We start from the raw sequence: 20,645 nt of genomic DNA on the forward strand, positions 1-20,645 counted from the left end.
CCGGCCCTGCCCCGCACATCCCGCCCCCCCCGCACTCACCTCGGCGAGGCGCGGCGGCGGAGCGGGCGGCGGCCACTCGCACCCCGGGGCTCCCTCCCCGCGCCCGCCCCGGCCCCGCGCGCTTCACCCCCCTCCCCTCCCCTCCCCTCCCCTTCCCTCCCCTCCCGCCTTCCCGGCTCCGTCTCTCACCGCTACCGGAGCGGCGGCGGCGGCGGCTGGGCCCGACTCCCCCGCCACGTGACCCCCGCCACGTGACCACCACACTTCCCCGGCCCGGCTCCGCCCCCGCCGTCTCTCCCGCAGCGCCGGGCGCCGCCGGGGCCGCTCGCCCGAGGGGAGGCGGAGGGGGGGCTGTCCCGAATCCTCCCCCGCCGAGAGCCCCCGGCGGCCCCTGCGAGGCCACGGCCCTTTCGTGGGGTCCGGCCAGCGCCGTGACGGCGTGACACTGTAACGCGACGTGATAACTGCTCGTTTGCCAAGGGGAAAACAGCCGGGGGGGGGGGGGGGGGGGGGGCGGTGTGCAGGGCTGCCGCCGCCGCCACGTCCCTGTCCCCCCTTAGCCCCTTCAGTCCCTTACCTTCCTCTGAAAAAGCAGCCACGGAATGCATTACCGAAAGCCAAGGCTGTGTACGACAGCGCGGGTTACTCGACAACGAAGCGCTTAGAGCCGACTTTTCCCTCCTACCTTCAGGGCTAACGTAGGAGGAAGGAAAAAAAGTTGGTGCCAATAGCTGGGGCACAGGGTCCCATCACGTACCTCTCACTCCTCCCAGCAACAGTCACGGGCGGTGGCACCACTGTACTCCTGCATTTCGACTTAAAGCCAAAGCCGCAGCAGGTGAAAATTAACTGTGTTGATTAGTGCCCTATGCGAAGCGTAACCTTTGCTCCCAGAAAATAACACTTACAAATAACGGGTCAAGGGGGCTCTTATGGGAGAGAATGCCTTTATCCTCAGACTTGGCAAGTCAGAATACAGTCTAGAGTCACCAACATTACAAGACCTGGGGAAGCCTCAGTAAAAAGGGATCTGTATTGCAAACAAGCTCCGAGGCTGTATTCTGGTATCACATTCAGTGCACGCTCCCTTTCTTCAGAAAGGAGCAACAAAATGCCTAAACATAGAAAGTGCGAAGCACTCTGTAGTTTAAGGAAACCAGGAACAAACTGTAACTATCAACTCTAAAAAAGCCATCTAAACAACAGTACTTGGGGACCAGGAAGTGAAAAGGCCCAATCCCCTGCTGGTTTTAGAAATCAAAACTTACCGACCATTTCAGAAACTAGAAAGGTAAATATTTTCACACTATTCCCGAAAGCTCCATCAGGATTTTATCTCACAGCCTGTAGCCAGAAGGGGCCAAACTTTGTGCCAGAGCGCCAGCTAGGTCTGTGAAAACATGGAAGACTGAAGCCTGAGATAAAGTGTTAGAGCTAGGTATAGACTTCATCTGTTGATATAATTCTCATTTAGGAAAAAGTTGTTTTTTCATTGAAGATTTTCAGTTGCACTACAGAGGCAAAACCCTTGGGCTTCTCTTAAAGGTAGAATAACAGTCCTATAGCTAGAGTGCAACAAAAAACTGTCAGGGATTTCGGGCTCCATTTCTGGGTGCATTGCAGCAGTTATTATCAACTGGTGAGCTATGAAGGCCAAAGTCCCTGAATTACCTCCTGGATATCTGCAAAAGACAACCACCACCACCATCCCTACTGGGAGGCTACATTTATTATATTGAGATTACTTATTCAGTAGAAAATTGAGGAGCCCAAACAGTTAAAACCACTGTATCACTCAATTCTTGTGTTTAACTTAAGCCATCTGTGCCTTAGCTCAATTCTTAATTTAAAGGCCATGGTAAGAATTAAGTTTAGGTAGTAAAGCAAAAAACATTAGAGAGGTTTCCAAAACACAGCTGCAGCTTTAACCCTCTTTGTAATCCTGTCCTCTCCACCCCGGCAAGTTAACTGCAGTGTAACAATATTACCTACTAGTCCCTTCTCTCAGCTGTATTGGAAGTTGTCTGTATCTGGGCTCATAATCACAAGAGAAAGCCATGGCTGGTAGTTGTTCACCAGAACACGGGCAGGAGTCCTACCCATCCTGCAACCTATTACATGTTGAGGACTGAAGGAAAATACACAGGAAGATGAACTCTCTTATCACTGCTGCAGCTCATTCTATCAACATAACACATTTCTTTTCCAAAAAACAAATTCACACAGATGCACAAGAGTCCCAGGAACTAGAACCAGACGCTTCAGGCTGTATTTAAACCTTGCAATAGAGGAACAATCCCCCATCTTTTTCATCTGGATGTGTGAATCGGCAAGACCTGATTCCACATCAGGGATGGACTATAGCATTCACTCATGTACAGAAGCAGAGAAACAGCAATCTCAGATCAAGTCCATAATCTAAGTGACTGGAACGCAGGAGTGTTCTTGCAGTTAAGACAAGTCCTCAACTTCCAAAGTGAAAACAGAAGTCAAAACCTCTATTATTTACATCAATAGCACATGCTCTTTTACCTTGCCTGCAGGACACTGATGCTCTATAAATGCAAAGGTAGTCACACTTAGGAAAGTATTACTACTGTATTGCATCAGTTTTGTGCAACTACTATTTTGTATTTTTTCTGTGACTAAAGGTACATCTCTAGGATAATCAAGCATTTTAAAACCTACTTAATTTACACTCTAAAGTATTTTTGAAGATATGTACAAAACATAGAAAACTCAAAGGGGAGAGACAACCTTCTTCACTAGTCTGCTCCATTCCTTCCTCCCATGTAATAAGCTTGACCTAAAGCACCAGTTCATTATGGAGCTAATAGCATAAACATTTCAATAGTCCAACTGCAATACTTAATGCAACTTCAGCAGTACAAATTAATAGACACATTAACCTAAAAGTGTGTTATCAAAATCATCGTATCATGCAACATTCTAATTTTATTATGAAGCCTAAACCCCCCATATTTTTATTTTAAAAAGCTGTGTTTCTACTCATTTCTTGGTATTACTGACCTAAAGAAAAACTTAGTTACCTAGCCAACTTCACTGCATAATAAAAAGATCAGTCAAGAAACTGTACAGAAAAGTTTGTAAATTCATTTTTACTATTGGAATATTGTGAATTTAAGGTCAAAGGCAATAAGACACATGCCTTTTCAGAAGGAATTCAGCTTTGTTCATTTCAGTCGTGACCAGGCCTATGTCTTTACATCTTACCCAGCTGTGACAGTAAACAGCTACTGCAATATCTGTCCATTTCTATAAAACATTAATCCCATATTCACAATCCTCTAAAGAACAAAAGGCTGGCCTCTTTTTCAGGAAGATTTTCTTATAATACCTCCTTTTTTTTTTTTTAAAGGTAGACACCTTTAAAATAACTGGCTATGACCATTCATGAAGGCAGATGATAAATCCTATTTGTCTATGAACAACTACGTGAATGTCAAAATTTTTTATTTCAAAAAGAAAACACAAGGAAACAATTTCTTCAACTCACCTTCCTTAGTCTGCCCAACCAGAACATCTCAATATTTTTCTCTTCAGGTAAAATATTCACACACTCTCACATTAAATGTTTTCACTGCAGTCACAATTTTTTTTTTCCCATGTCATTTTGCTTTTCATTATTTCTTCCCCATTCACAAGCTCACTCTGTTCATGCTCATTTATACAACTTGGGTATGTTGAGACAGAAAACAAAGCACAGGACTTGGTTGCCTTCCAAATGCAAACATTAGCACTGTAAAGAACAAAACTGTGATTTCTACAGGCATTATATTCCCCAAACTGGTTAGCTGATAGTTCCCTATATACTCTTTATATGTAAAGTCAAGAGTGGTTTTTTTTTTAATAACACAATCACTTCCTAGAAGTGTTTCATATGCTCCATGAGAAAGCACACCTGAAAAAATTAAATGTAACCATTATTGTTAAAATCCATTTGAATTCCTTAGTTTAACTTGGAGTTTTTGTTTGGTTTTTAAGTATCTTTTGGGGATGTAGCTCTTCTTGATTAATCTCATCCTAAAGACAGTTTAATTTAAAGATGCAGATCTAGTAAGTCCAGAAGACTGAGGCAGGAAAAAGGACAAATGAAAGCCAGTTCTTAAGTTACCCAAGGGAAAGGGGAACTGTTTCAAAAACAAAACAAAAAAACCCCAAACAAACAAACAAAAAGTTCTTGCCTCTTTCATTAGCAGGTAAGCAAAATGAGTTCAACATTGGCATGCGGTTAAATCCACACTCAAGCCTCATTGTTATAAAAAACTTATCAATATCTTTGAGTTCAACAAACTAATATGTACTTGCAGGACTGATGTCTTTGTATTGAAAGTTTGACCTGACTTTATGAAATATACATCATTCAAATTCTATTTAAACTGCCAACAGAAAAAAAATATTTTATTCCCTTTCAGTCTAGAAAAGAGATGTAAAGGGAAATCCTGCTCATACCTCTCATTGCTTTAATCATCTACAAGAGCTGCCTCCATCAGACTGTGACTGCCTTTTTTTGTTGCTGGCCAGTGACTTCTCAGAAGACTGCATCAGTATTGCTGCTCTACAACTCCTGAGTTGGACTTCCCAATGTTTAGCAGAAAGGATGTGGAAGGATGTCTGAACTCAGTGTAAGGTTTTGGTAGGAATTTCTTACAAACATAGGCCAAACACCATAGAAAGTCCATTGATATTTACAGGTTTCAAGATGACAAAATTCTCCAATTTCAGTTGCCCAACCTGAAACATCTCTGGCTGGCAGTACTGGATGTATTTCTTCAAATGTCCCTGCCCCTCCTAGCCATAGCAAATTCTGCTATGTTTGAGCAAATATAAATTTCTTTGGAACCCGGAGTCCATCAGTGGTACTATTCATCAGTATAAAGGCATTGAAATGTAGCCTTTTAGTTCAGTTCATTTCCATTACAAGCTGTTAAAATTAAATATAAATAATAATAAAAATAATCAAGTAAAGATTTTAAAGGTCTCCCAACTCAACTACATCTGCTACACAGTCAAGAAGCCTAAAACTCAAATTAAGGTATGTCATTATTTCACTCCAGTTTCTCAGTCCTTCAGCAAAGAAAGGGAAGCTGAGAAATACCAAAATACCCTAAATTAAAAGAAAAAATTGCAAATTGTCTTTATGTGTTGTAAAAAAATGACATGGAACAGTTCACCTTGCAGAACACTACCTCACAGGAACTAAACTAGAATCGGTACTTAAGTGTCAAAACGGGAAAACTGGTCTTGCAGGTGCCTCCATTATTCTATCTTCCTCCTTCACCTCTACCTGGATTTCCAGCATGAATGACTGTCCCATTTTTAATGCACTGGAGAGTTTCTCATGCAAACTTGCTCACTCCTTCCACAGGCAAATCTATTCACTCGTACTTTTTCCACACACAAACCTAACACATTTTTGTTAGCTTTATACACTGAACTGATTCCAAACGGCATTTTCCTTTTGATGTGCCTAACCTTGCAATTTTCCTCCATCACAGAGGAACACAACAGAGAAAGAGAAAGTCAGCTTGCCTGGGCAGATTCCACAAAAGAACAAGGATTTCCTCAGTAGCTGAGGAGAACAGCCAGGCTGACTGATGATTAACCAAACCCTCCAGCTGACTGGCTGTTCACTCCAGCTTACTCCTGCCTCATTTTTGTTGTGGAAGCAGCTCCAACCTTCCACATACATTTTATCCCCCCTTCTTCAAGGAGTTTAATGTAACCAGAACAGGGAAAACAAGGTGTCATCCCAGGATACTGAAAGAACTGACACATTAAAAGCACCAACAATTTTTTTAAAATTAAGTCTGCCAACCCCAGCATATATAACAGAATACATTGTATCTGTATTCAAGAAAAGGAACAATAAGGGCAAGCTCAGAGTTATCCATCTGGTGTGAATGGCACATAAGGATTTGAAAAACATTTTGTAGATAAGAACAAAACCACTTTGGTAAATGGGAAAGTGTGACAATATACACAAAGCTGAATAGAAATGCAACTTTCTCATTTTTTCTTTGTCAGATAACTGATGTGCTAAACAAGAGAAATATATTCATGTTTGGTCTTTTTAACCTTTACTTAGTATTTCAAATGGTGCCATACAAGATATTAATTAAACTGGAGATGAGGATTAGTACAGATAGCAAGGGATGGGATACACTGATGGCAGTGGATGGTGCTCCAAAGAAAACAGTTAGACTGAGGAGATATTATAAATGGAGTCCCTGAACAATCAGTCATGATACTGACCTTTTTATATTTTTGTTAGTTGACCTTAGAACAAAAACATGAGCGTTCTAATAAAATTTGCTGATGACACAAACTTGAGAATAAACAATACAGCCTAGAACCAGAATATATATATCATTCAGAAAAGAATGGATGACCCACAGAGGCAGACTAATACAAAAAATGGGATGAAATATGATAGTACAGAGTTCAAAATCATGAACTGAAAGACTTACAAATGTAAGGCATCAACTGAAGAGAGAGGAGGAGAAAAATAGGTATCTGCCAGTCAGCAACTGAATATCCATAAGGCATCAATCTGATGAGATCATGAAAGAGGCTAATACTCACAGGATTTCCAAGAGAGCTCTGGAACATAAATGCTACTGCACTGATACTGGGAAGACTTCACCTAGAATTCTGCACACAGTTGTGATCAATTACATTAAAGAATGATAAACTAAACTTGAACTGGGTAGAGAAGGAGGAGGAGAAACAGACATGATTCTATCTATATGTTGCTCTATTAAAGAAACAGGCAAAAATTGACTGTGTTTGATTTGCTACATCAGGTTAGGCCCCCTTATGCATCTCATAAGAAGTTTAGCATTATGAAACTCTAGTTCAAAGTGAGACCTTTGAACATGTCTACAATATAAAGAAGCAATAAATACAACTTCCTCAAAGCCCACATTAGAATATTAAAATGAATAGCAGCTGGTAGAAATACTTCCAAGGTCCTGTTTTTTTCAGATGATTGCTTTAATGGCTGAGATATAAACTTTTTTAGCTTAAATCTACAGAGACCCATGCCATATATATATATATATCCTTCAAAACCTCTTATCACTTCAAAGTGTGGTCTCTTGAGCAGTTCAAGTAAAAGGACAGCACAGCAAAGCTTAAGCAATCCTTTCTTTGCAAAATTCAATGGAGACAGCATTCAAATACAAAAATAAAGGAAGAGTTCTTGAAAAAATATGAAATAAGAGAAAAGCCATCAAGATGTTCAAGGTTTTAAGCATCAGAATTCTAACAACAGTTTATCACCAGAGTCCCAAACAAGTATTCTCTGTACTATCACTCTCCATAGTAGAAAATACAACAAATACAGAAATTGTTGCAAAATCAAATGTGAATTCTTAAAAAAACATAATTACAGCATGATACCTGCATTTGCTGTGGGTAGTCCTATAAAGTAACATGATCAAATATTTACGTCCTTTTACTGCACTGAAAAAACAATTTCAATCTAGATTTAATAGTAGGAAAATACACTGCAAGAATATGATGAATATACGGATTGTTTTTTGCATTTTTTACAGTTTTAGCAAAATATAATACAATGATAAAAAGCAGCTCTATGTACAAAGAAAAAAAAACCCCTTACTTTCATAATGCCTGATTAAGGATCTCACTGATCATTTTAATCTCAGTTTTAGAAGGACACAAATTCCAGATGTGAAAGGCCTGGTTATCCTTATTAGCACCCCAATTTCCTACTTTTGTTCCTCCTTGAGAGCCCCACCACCTGCTTGAGGCTTACAGTGATGCTATTCAGTGCAAGGACTGCAAAAGCATCCCTCTCCTCCCTATACTGTAAGAAATATTGTCAGGCGAGGAAGGATATCTTTCTCCCACAAGGTAAGCACACTGTAGCCACAGTGATTATATATACACACTGCATATACAGATGTATGCACACACACACACAGATATTTTTGTGTGTGTGTGCATTTATATTTATATAGACACACACACAGAGTATTCCTAACCTGTCACTCAGATTTGTGGTTAGGCCAGGATGTGATGCTATGAGGACCTAAGAGTCATTGATTGGCAGCCATATTTAACATGCATGCATGCAAGCTAACATACTAGCACAGTACGATGACCTAGAACTGAATGCATATTTTCCTATGTATGTTATGAAGTACCTCAACATTTACTTTTACTAGAGAATACTTATATTTTAACAGGAACAGAGAGCTGAACAGACTTCCATTGTGCATTTTGTATAGATAGAAGAGAAAGCAAGGCTGCAGTCCTCATAGGAGTAGCAGAAAAATAAGTACTCTTACCCCCATTGTACCAATTACATTAGGGCAAAGGAAAGCTACCTGCTTGAGAACGTAGAGCAATGTCAGACTTTTCACTTCTCCACTAGATCATACTAGTTAATGTAAAGGTGAACTATTCTTGAAGTGGTGAGATAGTCTCACCAAAATAATGTTGTTAACATCTTCCTTTCTCAGAAAGAACTAATTTTCCCAGCTCTAGTAGTAAGGCAGAAGTAAAAACATTACTGTTAAATGTAGTGCTTAGTATCACAGATGATCAGGTCTTGAAAGCTAGCAGAAAAACTCTGAGTAGTAAGTTCACTGCACTTGGTAATAGGTTCACATTTGCGTGAACAAAGTCGTAATTGCTCTGCTAATATCTGCTTTATATATTTACTCCTTTTTAATTATTTTCTTACCAACACCTGGAAGAAATTGGAACTAATGACTTGGCATTTTGTCTATGTTCTCAACACTTGCTTCACAATTTACATATATTTAAATGGCTGCTTCATTAAAAAAGATCAATCACTTGGCACCAGAAATCATACTTGGAATGAATTGCATTCAATACTTACTGGTGCACACACAAGTTATTCTCACATGTACTTTTATTTTTGTACTTTTAAAAGACAAGAAAATGAAATCTTTACATCACCCTTTCAATTGTACATGATACTTCATTATTGCATTACTTTATGCCATCACAGACATTACAAATGTTCATGACGGTCATCATTACATACTGGGTGCTAGGACAAAGGAGAAAAGTACTTGTCATGTTTGAGTGTAGCAATTTTTGAGAATGAAAAATCCAGATTTTGACATTCCCTCGACCCAAGAGTGACAAGTTTCCAGCATATCCAACTTACAATTTTGCCCTAGATGTCCCAAGGCAAGCTTCCTGACTAGTAGAAACTAAAATATTGGCACAAGTGATTAATCTTAAGCTTGAGCAAGGGTGAAGTGTTGCCAGTGTCTGAAGACTAGTCTTAAACATAGGCCATTTGTATCAGTCTTCTCTCTTTATTTCTATGACTTGTTTTGGTTATGATCTTCATATAACTATGACAATAATGAAAAAATGCATGAAAGCCTCCTTCACTGTTTCAAATTGAGAGGTGTAGTGGGTTACTTCTTGTAGTTAGCAATTAGAACAATAAAAGTTCTTTCCAGACCTTCACGGCTCCTTTTGGTTTGTAATACATTTAAAAAAAAGAAATGATCTAGAATAACTGTGCATATTGAAAAGGCAGTTTCACCTTGGTCTAATTTTTCATACTTGTAGCAAACAACTTTAGGAACCACCTCCTGAAAAACACACACCCTCAGAATCCCTCCTTCCCACTCCCTCCAGCTCCTTCTGGCTCCTGCTGTCACAGAGCAGGCTAAACAGGCAGAAATGGCTTTAAAAAAAAGCTCCTCAAAGCCAAAAGGGGAAACATTCACTAGTTCCAAGATTTCAGGTTCCCTGGTCCCCCTGACAGATTTGTTCAGATGCTCAGCTTTGCCCATGCCTCATCCCTACTCTCCTGTTCCTCTCAAATGCTGTTTGCAGCTGCCTTTGCCCAAATGGCAACCTGGCCAGCAGCAAAAAGCTGTCAGTCCTCTACCACACTAACCTCACCATGGCTGTGCTTGACAATATCCATTTCAAATATTCCTTAAGAAACCAGGCCTCTTTTTTACTTCAATTTTATACCAACTTTATAACTTTCCCAAAATTAAAAGATATAATTAGTCTCAGTTCAAACCACAAGCAAAATCGAATGCAGGGAGCCTGCTTCATATTACAGCTGAAGAGAGATATTTCTTTCATATCTTAAATTCAAGCTGGTTGATGATACAGAAGGCTATCATTATTCCAGGGTTACTCATCACTGCTGAATCTCTATCTCCTGGAATACCTATCTATCTAATGATATACATACCACACACATGCAGAACACATTTTACACCCAATAAAGTTGTCAGTGTAGGAAAATCCAGAGATTAAAAGGAAGCAAAACTACACTATCATTCCACATGGAAAAGTGGTCCCATCCAGGACAGAAGCAAGGAAAAGCAATAGGCATAACATTAAGAAAATTGCTCTCCCAGTCCTTGTGATATGTTGGCTCTGATGATAAATACAGGACCTTCTGTAAACCAATTAAGTTCTAGTTAATTGCAAGTACTTTTTTGGATACAAAATTAAAATTTAGTGCAATCTCTCTCTCTCTCTGTTTTGTTCCTATACTCCTTGTGATCTTGTTCAATTCCAGAATCAACAGGAAATGCTGGTTGCAAGCCTAAAATACTCTTCCCCCTCTTTCCTATCTTTTCTCTTTTGTCCTCCTATCTCACCCTTTTAGCTTCAAAACATCAGGAACACAACACACAGAATGCTGACAGATTACAGGTTTGCTTTGCATGTTTACCTCTCGCTGACTGTATATCAGCTATGCCAACATTGAAGAAATCTGCAATCCTTTCTTATCTGCAAGTGATCTCTTCACAGCTGCAAGCATACCCATCATTATGCACATCCTGTAATTCACAACTGGGTCCATCTTTTCTGTAATAGAAAAGTGAACAACTGTATAGCTCTGACAGCCAACTCCTTCAGTCTATAGTTATCCAGAAATTTTGCTTGCTGTTTCTCTCCTGAGGGGCTAGGTTTTATGGCTAATCAACTACCTGTCAGTTTTGATGTTGGGTGGGTTTTCTTTGGTGTGTTCAAGCACATTCCTGCATGGGTCTTCCGAGTCTGCTTTTCTTTTGGTAAAAGAAAAATATTAACTTGAGAATTAGGGGTCTTCCAGGAACCTTATACTTGTTACTGATATATAGAATTTCTCAAACACAACAACAATACTCTAAAATTTTCACTTTTTAAATTTGTTCACTGGACAGCAACTTTACAGTCTGTTTCTATTCTGCAGTTAATCTGCTTAATACTGCTACAGAGAGGACAGAAAATTACTTTTTCTGCCTATATGAAAAATACAATCACTAATATCCAAGGTATCAGGTTTTTTTTGTTATGGGGTTTTTGTTTGTTTGTTTAGGGAACATACTGAATTTTACCTTTATATAGGTGTAAATCAATAAAGCTATATTCACTTTTGGGGGTAATGAGGGAAAAGATCTTTCTATACGTCTCATTTCTATGTACTATTAGCAACACCATAGTGATACAGATGCAGAAATACCCAGCACAGACTTAGTTGTTTGTCTGTGTCTTCCATACAGTATGGTGCACGTGCTCAGAGGAACAAGTACCCTCCAATCCCATGCATTTTGTATGATGAGGAAATAAAGAGAAAAAAAACTCCATAAAAGTTACTTCTGACTGTATCAACAATGTCTTTCTGTGATTTATGCTCACTAAAAATGATGTAACTTAATTCAGAACAAGCCCTAAAGCAAGCTAGTGGTGTGGAGATACACAGACCTACCAGTAACATCTGAAGGGAATACCACATTTCAGACAATTTTAATGTAACAGGACTGTGCACCTAAGCATAGAAAGAAAACACTGGATAACTAAACATCTAAGAAATGTCAGAGCTAAAGATACTACATTCCAACATCTCCTACTAGAAATATCTTTCTAGAAGGATCCTTTGAAGTTGAATGTTCATCTCCAGCTGAAAGCATATCCAGAGACAAAGATATTAAATGTTCCAAAGCACAGTAAGTCTCTGACCCACCATTTCCCGTGCTGCAGCAATTTTATTAAAAGTAGTTTAAAATATTGGTAAGAGCTCCCCTTACTGGTCTGCCTTCAAACTGTTATGTCTTCAGTCCTGAAAATCTTTTTATATGAAACAAATACGGGTAAAATATTACTTCTACTCCACATTTTTTAAAAAAATAAATGAGCTCCACATAATCTTTCTATCAGGGACCCTATTTTTTAATTTTCTTATTAGTTGTTAAGTCATAAGACTTAACAGGTAGAATTTGTTCTTCCACCTTTATGAACTTCACCTATTTAGTGAATCCTTAATTTTGTATAGCACATGTAATCCTTGCCAAAGTCTGAATTACAAAACAAATACAGACACCCAATTCTGACAAACTGAGTAATGCCTCATTTCACAGTAATCACCACCAGCTTTAATGGGATCATTTGTGGGATAATCAATGAGTTAGTGTGGGAAAAGGATCAGAATTTGCTGTGAAATTGGGAACTGCAAAAAGATTTATTATAAAAGCTTACTGTTTTCTTCAATGATCTACTGCCTGGTTGGAAGAACAAAATATACTTCTCAGCCTGTGTTGGTTTATATTAAAGATTTATATATATATATATATATATATATGGTTTTTAGAGCCCTACTTTTGCAAGCTCAACATAGGGGCTGACTGAAATTGGACACTTTTATGGTGATGACACCAACTAAGCAAGGTTAAAATAAGTCATTTTAATGACACTATGAAATACCATTATCTTCAATTCACAGTAAGCAATCCTGTTAATGCATAAAATACATGTTCTCTAGTTTGAGAACACTTGCATACTTGAGGTGGGCCTGCAGTTAACTTGAGTGAGAAAAAACAGAAATATCTGTTGTTATACCACATTAAAAAAAGAATCAGAAGATATGCTTTTGAATACACCCTAGAATCCTGGGAAGACAGTAAAATAGGATTTCTTAATGTACAACAGCACTTGGAGAAGCTTTTGTATAGCACATCACACTAGCCATCTAGCTCTCAGCACTGTGCTACATAGAACAAAAAACAAACTATCATTATAAGCACATCGCATTTTGAAAAAAATAAACAAAACCACTCTATCATTCTTCATTCCAAATGGATTCAGATACCTACCTTTTTATGAAACAACACTGGCAGTTTGGCTACAAAGTCAAATCCACTCAATCTGGGTTCTCTCAAGTAGAAGAGTGCAATTCCCTGAAGCATTCTCTATTTTCTTTCAACACAATTTTCTTTCTTGAGGCCACATCCATTCTCTCTACTGATTGCTGGTTATTTCCTCCTTTACCACACTGGACAATTACTCTCTCTGGGCTGTTATACTGGAGAGAAGGAAAGGGGACTTACACATTGGTAACAAGCTAAGAAATTAATTATAATCCCTATCTATACTGATTCAGGGTCATCTTCATCATGCTGCCCCCAGAATTAGCATTTAGACTTATTTGCTTTTGTGGTACACTATGGTCATATTACACAGCTAGCCTGGGGGTTTTTTAAGTTTGTTTATTAATAGTCTTCAATCTGAGGCTTGAACAGAAACCAAAACACCAAATGGTGTAAGTTTCAATAAAAATTAGATGCTATTGCTTTATTTTAATAGGAAGCTGCATTTTCAGTTTCCACCCTTCCCTTTCCATTTAACATAAATACTTTGTTTGCATTGTTCAAGTTCTCTTACCTCGCTTTAGAGATCTCTCTCATATTTCTGTCAAATATTACTCTTTAGCTTCTGCAGTGGTATTTATAGCTACCATGACAGTGGTATTTATAAGCCTGTTCAAAGTTTCCATTACTACCCAAGAGCAACTGTTTACATCACAAAACACAAACAAGTGAACTTACTTATACTTAGATCTAAAAAAGCTTGCAAGTAGCAAATAAGAATGAAGTTCAAGTAAGTATCCTTTAGATAATTACTCTACCATGCTCTTCCTCCAGGAGGCAAGATACTTTCAACTCAGACTAAAAGCAAAAAGTACATGACCAGTTCAACCCTTGGCAGTGAAAGCCCATCAAGATAAAATTTTCTGCTTCAGCAAGAAGCGACAAGAAGTCTGTCATTCAAGCTCTATTTTTGCTGCTGAAGCAGGATCTGAACAGAGTATAGTTCCTATGCTAGATACCAGCAAAAAAAAGTGAACTTATTACCTATGGATAGAAATGTTAAATTAACATATAATATTCCAAATACAGTGAGACCTGATGTTCTCACCATATCAACTCTATTAGCAAAACAAATACACATATATTTAAACAAACCTCCTTAACCTTCTATTTGCAAATGCTTCCAGCCTTAAAAAAAAATAAGATATTCTTAACACAATGTTTAATTCTGAGCTCCACTTACCAATAATATTTCACACCTGAATGAAAGCCAGAGAAAACATTTAAAATCTGTAAGTGTAAATGCTAACTATTTCAAGATGTCTTGATATTTTTAAAGCTAGTATCTATTTTTCTCCCATCCGGGCAATATATACATATATTTTTAAAAGATCTAAGTCTTGACAGGTTTAGAAGTTAAAATCCATAAACATGTTTGCTTGAAAAAGCCTGAGAGCAAAGAGTATAAGAATGTATGCCTGTTTAGGTTATACAGCCTGAAACTTCTATCCCTCTGTATTATGTAAGCCATTTATCACTGGAAATACAAGCTAAAACGTAGGTCATGCAACAATAAAGCTGTACAATTAACCGAGAGAAAAATACAAGAACTGCAAGAAGTTTATCATCAGCTTAAAAGGAAAACCACTACAGAAATGTAGCACTAAACATGCTAAATAGAGAGAAGTTTAACGTGTAATTCTAACATGACTTTTCAAACAGTGTCATTTGAAGAGAGAGTGAGGGATCATTTAGCTTTCATCAAAATCTGGATTCCAAAGAAAGGACAGAAGACACTTTTAAATAAATTGCATTAAGCTATCATGCCATGTTAAAGACTACAAATTATCTCTCCATTAAATGACCATCCATTAATCTTCCACAAAATAACACTTTTGAGATAAATGTTTGACCAATCTCAGGAAAGAGGTAAGGAACCATAAACCATTCATAAAAGACTTCAACTTTTTATTTCAAGTGAAGGTGTGTAGCTTGTTCTTGATCTACGTGACTAGGGAAGCATCCACTTGTAAAAAAAAAAAATAAAATATGAAACAACTTGGACCAAAACCCATTGTTCTATACAGTCAGAGAGAAGGGTGGGGTGCCAGAAACTACGTGAAGCTCAATTCCGCAGGGCTATTTGCTCATCCACATGAGCCTGAATATATGCAATTCTGCAACACTTTCTTTGGACAGCTTTTTGATTAAAAACATCCAATGAAGCTTTCTCCTGAAGCTTCCCTAATTCCTGGGGAAAAAAGCCAAAAACAAAACCACCAATTAATCTGATACCTACTGGATAAGAAAAAAAAGCAACTGCAGCAGAGTCAGTACAGAAAACTATTCTGTATAAAAGCCTCTCTATTTACATGTTTTCCCCACAAATATAAAAAGACAGCATCTATCTGTTGTACGTGAGCAGCTCTGAAAACCAAGCTTCCCTTTCAAGTAATATCCTAGAAGTCTTTAATTTATAAATGAGCCAATAAATTTAACTATTTTGAATAGGAATGAGAGGATGAGAGAAAAGGTAATACATGTTATTCTTCTTGTTTCTGTAATCTGTATCTGCCATATTTATAGACAGAAATCTTCAAAGGTTTTATCATCATGTATTAGCTGACTTACTAAATAAGCCAGTGTCTGAGATAGTGAGTTACAAATACAGTGTGAAAAAAAAAAAAACCTATGAAACCATGAGGCTGCTTCTTTGCAGCAAAGTGCAATAGGAGAGGAAGAGCTAAGCTGAAGAAAACCAAAACCAAAACCCAACACCCCAAAAAAACCACAAAACCAGCTTTCTTCTTTGCAGATAGAGTAACCAAGTCTTTATTTCCCCTTCCTGATCACACAAGCTTATTGTGACTAGGTATTAGCTTCAGTGGAAAAATACAAGCAATTTTATATCTAAAGGATTGGTCTCCCATTTATGTTACCCCTTTAATTTGCTATTGTTGATATACAAGTTTACAATTAAAATGTGATGATCTTGTTGTACCCATCCCCCCATATCCTTTCTTCCCCTCCAAACTTCTAGATGCCTACCACCACTTGCCAAACCCAGAACAACATAGAAAGCACAGCCTTGGTAAAAGTAGGCGAGTAGTATGGGGCATTTGTAAAATGTTTGGGGAAAAACACCCACAAAAAAACACCAACAACAAAAAAATAAAGTAAAAAGCCCTCCAAAACAAAAAGAAAACTCATGCCAACTTTCATTTTCATGTATAAAACCCATTAAGTTAAAGCAGTATCTGACCATACCTTCAACATACTGAGATGTTCCATCAAGCACAGATCATACTTTAACAATACTCTTTTACATTCTATCAGTCACACTATAACCAGATTTAATCAGTTCCACAGGAACGGAACACGTCAGAGGAATTCATAGAGCATTCCAATACAGAAACACAACTCTAATTGTTGTGTGATACCATCTTGCAAGATAAAAATCCTAAAGGAAAAACAGAGACCATGCATCAAAAATTCTCTAGACAAGTCCTCAAGTGTTTAATTTTAAACATTTTAATAAAGATACCATAATCTTTCAAAATGAGAAATAAAACCCAATTTGAGGGTATTTTGTCTATGAAAATGATCCATTTTTTAGAGTAACCACTTCCATGTAGAACTTAGTAACCACAGTGTATCTATTAAAACAGTAATAACCCAAGCTACTGAAATCCACTATTCCAAAACTCGCAGTAATCTCATTTCTCTAGTCTTTTTACTTCTGAGTAATAGGAAAAGAGTTCTGGTCCATTAACTCGCCCACTCTCTCCTGGAGGAAGTTAACCAACTCGGCCAAAACAAAGACATGAGTTTCATCCAGGTCTTGTATGATGAACTTCTTTCCCAATGCATTTGACTCATCCAAGTAGAGCAGAAATTGCTTCATTGCTGGGTCACTGTAGAGACAAACACACATCAGATCCTACCTCATTGTCATAAGATACACTTAAAAACAAAAACCCCACCATTTGAAGACACTCCTGAAGTTCTTTGGGAAACTAATATTAATTTCAAGAGCTGCTCACAATTTGAAGTTTGTGAAGCTTTTGAAAAAATTGTTTCTTTCACAATCAGAATTGCTTGAATTACTTTAGAGATAAAAATAAAGTGGTAACAAAGTCTAATGAGAAAAATTGGCTGCTTGATCAGCAAAGTGCCTCTATGCTGCTGCTAAACTAGCTTAAAAACAACCCCCAACCCTTAATCAGGTAAGTTTGAACTTTTATTTCTATCTTCAGCAATAGCAGCATAAAACCCATGTTTTCTTAGAGCATATTTTTGTTTAAGGGTAACCAAAACCCAGGAGAACACAGATCTCACTCGAAGTAGTATAGCACAGAGAAAAAGTGGTCATGTGTGAATTGTACATTTATCACACCATAACTGAACAGTTTCTTCTTTTTCATGATGTCACCTTCTAAGTTAAACTTAAGTGTTTAGAAGAAAACATTTTGGAAGTATGGAAACTGAAATAGCTGCATTATGCTAAGCAACTAGATAAAATGGCTTCAAAATATAAGCTCTTTGATCCACTGAACTTTTGAAGAATTCAGACAATATTATTCTGACACTACCTTTTACAAACCAGGAAAAACATGTTTGTTGGTAAAACTTAGTATCTGACTGCAACAACTGGTGAAGAGTATGTGCAAGAAATACAGGAAATTGGAATCGAGTAGCTCAGGACACTTTCAAAATTATGAACATAGTTGTTTTGGCAACATATTAAGCATTCTTTTAAAGAATTACTAACATAGAAAATCTTAAAAGAACTCCTTGGTTAATCTTCACTCTTTTAAATGCAGTATGAGGACCAATTCTCCCTTACCTAAAAGTATATATGGTCCAAAGACATGCACTATGAGACCAAACCCCTCGCCTGCCCCCTACCCAGTAACTCAAAAAATAACCTTTAATATTGGCCTCCAACCTGCAGAAGCATGACTAGAGCAAGGTAAACTTTCAAAGTACAAAGTAATTTTCAGGAAAGGAGAATGGGAAAGTCTGGAGGCTATTATCTTCTTTAGAAGAGCCATTATTTATGTACTCTGGCATTTAAGAGGAGAAACAGAAGAGTTGAGAAAAATCAGATACCAGAAGTACGTTGTTCCCAGCACTCTTCCACATCTTCCTTTGGATGAGCGCAGGGAGGTTCACTTTTTGCTCACATTGACTCACATTAGCAGCACTAGATGGCACGAGCTTTTATCCTAGCTGGTATGACCAGCCTGTATGATGTTAGGCAGTATCCAGAGACTGGTTTTCACCCAATCAATATACAGAACTGTAACTGGTGACAGTAGATGTATGTCACAGCAGAAACACTGATCTTGTTACAGTACTTGAAGATTGTAATCCTTGATATGGTGTCTTCAGAAAAGTTTAGCTATTTATTGGAAGAGTATGGAATAAAAAGACCTGCACAACATTTCACTATTTTATTTGCATGATTTACACACTCAGAAGTGACTTTTTTTTTCCACTTCCTGTCCATTTGGTATCTTAAACATCCTCAGAAAATTGGGTTGTAAAGAACTTGTATCTGAAGTGTAAACAAGGGTTTATAGTAGCTCTGCATCTTCTCCTAGGATGGAATTTTGTGCCCAGTCATAGGCTACCCTTATGAAAAGGTGGGGAGAAAAACAAACAAAACCAAACCACCAAGAGCTAGCAAAACCAACTCAAAGGTGAGTTTCCCAGGGGCTGTTGAAAATGTCTGATGGCATAACAACTGCTGTAGATTTGTTGCCAGATAGAAAATTTCCTTTCCTTTCCTTCCAGGGAGAATTATTAAGTTCCATGCTAATACTAAGGGGAACGTGTCCACAGAGCTGGATAAACACACAAATCCTTAGGTATGCATAAAATAAACAGAGAAGGTGCAAAATAAAATATTTTGCTAACAGCTTGAGATTCTAGAACTTCTTGCTTTGTCAGTCAAGAATTTTGCTCTGGGCATCTTTACATAGTCAGCTACAGGCAGGCAATTTCTTGTGCTTCAGAATGTTTGTCAAGGTACTAGCATGAAGCCAAATTTGAGAAGACAGGCTTTTTGTTATAGCAGACTTTAGGCCCAAACTGCTCACACATAGCCATTAGACATCCAGACTTCAGCTGGATAACGTCCAGTCAGCTCAGGACTTAGCTGCTGCAAGCTCACAGCTATATACAGGCACATCACAAGAGGTTCAAGGTTCTTCTACTTTTGTGCAGTTACAATCTGTTAAAAAGTTTACAATCTAAGTATACAGTAGAATAATGCTAAGCAATGACCCCGCAAATCTTGACTGATGTTTCTTTTTACTTCGGAGGTAACCAGTTACCGGAGTTATTCTAGAGACTTCAGATTGTATGAAAGCCTGTTTGCTGCGCATACATCAAAAACTTGCTTTTACAAACAAGCATATTTCTTCTGAGTACAATCTACAAACAGAACCACATGTCAGCCTTGAATGGAATTTGGACTAGAGCCAATGAAAAAAAGACATGACAAAGGATGAAAGATTATCTCATCTCCCTCTAGAATCAGTAAAGAAACACATTGCTGACAAACGAAAACCCCCATTATTTTAAAGCAATATAAAGAACAAGAGGGAACATCTAAGGGTTAAGCAAAAGAGGAAAACAGTATCTTGAAAAGGCATTTGGAATTAGGATTACCTACAACTGCCTCTCTCCTTCTTCCCCCAAAAGCCATACTCTTCTCCTGTCTGCTTGGTCAGCACCACCCGTCCTCACAACAATTTCTGTTTTTTTGGTCTAGACTCTTAAGTTACTTATAATATTTCCGGCTCTAAAGAAACAGGTAGACATTAACACAATGAGAGACAGTAAGCACTGTTACTCACCATTCAATCAGAACACCTTTCAGAACATTCACCATCTTCTCAGTTCTCTTGCCAACGCTGAAAGGAAGAGGGGACAAGAACAACTCTTGCTTCGGGTTATACACGTAAACAGAGGAAATCTGAAAGAAAAAGAAACAACACTTTGGCTGAACTCAGCGATCCCTGACGGCAACTCACCACCCCCAGAGCAGCAGCGCTGCCCCACTATTAGGCCGAGGCCTTGGAGAGAGGCCCGCAGGGCCCGGCCGGGGCAGCAGGGCTCGCTCAGGTGAGGCGCTGAGCTGCGAAAATTAAAGTCCTCTCCCCTCACCCCGAGGGCAGTCCGGGCAACTCTGCCCCCCGCCAGCACCGCCGAGCTTCTCCAGCGGCTGCGGCCGACTACGGGCCCTTCTGCCGCCGGAGGCGAGGCGTGCCGCGGCCTGGGCAGAGGGAGACAAACCCCAACCCGCCCCTGGGGCGGCCGGAGGCGTTGAACAGGCGGGGCGGCTCCCAACCGGCAGGTCCCGCCACTCCCGGGGGCTCCAGTCCCACCCGCCCATCACCTCCGCCGCTGCCTCCACAGACCGCTGCCCTGACGACGGAGGCGCCGCGACCGCCGGCCACCGCTTCCCGGGCGCATGCGTAGCCGCCCCCTCTCCCCCCTCCGCTC

The 20,645-nt window shown here is 38.9% G+C and overlaps 2 protein-coding genes across 9 annotated transcripts in view; both read right to left on the reverse strand.

The window, feature by feature from the left end:
* The window catches only part of TULP4 (TUB like protein 4), a 173,482-nt gene extending 172,804 nt beyond the window's left edge, over positions 1-678 (reverse strand). For 2 of the 7 annotated variants that reach the window (XR_012628163.1, XM_074862742.1), the window contains exon 1: positions 190-257. The gene's annotated coding sequence lies outside the window, so the exon portion shown is untranslated. Of the gene's footprint in view, positions 1-39; positions 120-189; positions 258-577 lie in introns of those variants that run through there. The other 5 variants (XM_074862747.1, XM_074862748.1, XM_074862751.1 and 2 more) reach the window with 4 other exon arrangements.
* Positions 679-16,640: 15,962 nt separating this feature from the next.
* On the reverse strand, positions 16,641-20,635 carry GTF2H5 (general transcription factor IIH subunit 5). 2 transcript variants are annotated; one of them, XM_074862761.1, is made up of 3 exons: positions 20,539-20,635; positions 19,997-20,115; positions 16,641-17,044 (listed from the first exon to the last, which is right to left on the reverse strand). In XM_074862761.1, exons 2-3 carry the CDS (start codon positions 20,029-20,031, stop codon positions 16,864-16,866), a joined length of 216 nt encoding a protein of 71 aa, XP_074718862.1. In that variant the 5' UTR covers positions 20,032-20,115; positions 20,539-20,635; the 3' UTR covers positions 16,641-16,863. The 2 variants fall into 2 exon arrangements, with proteins under 2 accessions (XP_074718862.1, XP_074718863.1); XM_074862762.1 differs by lacking the exon at positions 20,539-20,635 and adding an exon at positions 20,307-20,405.
* Positions 20,636-20,645: the final 10 nt, after the last annotated feature.

Source organism: Strix uralensis, chromosome 3, assembly GCF_047716275.1.
Source record: "Strix uralensis isolate ZFMK-TIS-50842 chromosome 3, bStrUra1, whole genome shotgun sequence".
NCBI lineage: Eukaryota > Metazoa > Chordata > Aves > Strigiformes > Strigidae > Strix > Strix uralensis.

What these genes read in the sequence shown, in the direction of transcription:
- GTF2H5 (XM_074862761.1), bottom strand. Translation starts at nt 20,031, where the DNA reads ATGGTGAATGTTCTGAAAGGTGTTCTGATTGAATG. An exon ending in AAAGGTGTTCTGATTGAATG is followed by an intron (nt 17,045 to 19,996) that starts GTGAGTAACAGT and finishes TTGTCTCTACAG; the next exon opens with TGACCCAGCAATGAAGCAAT.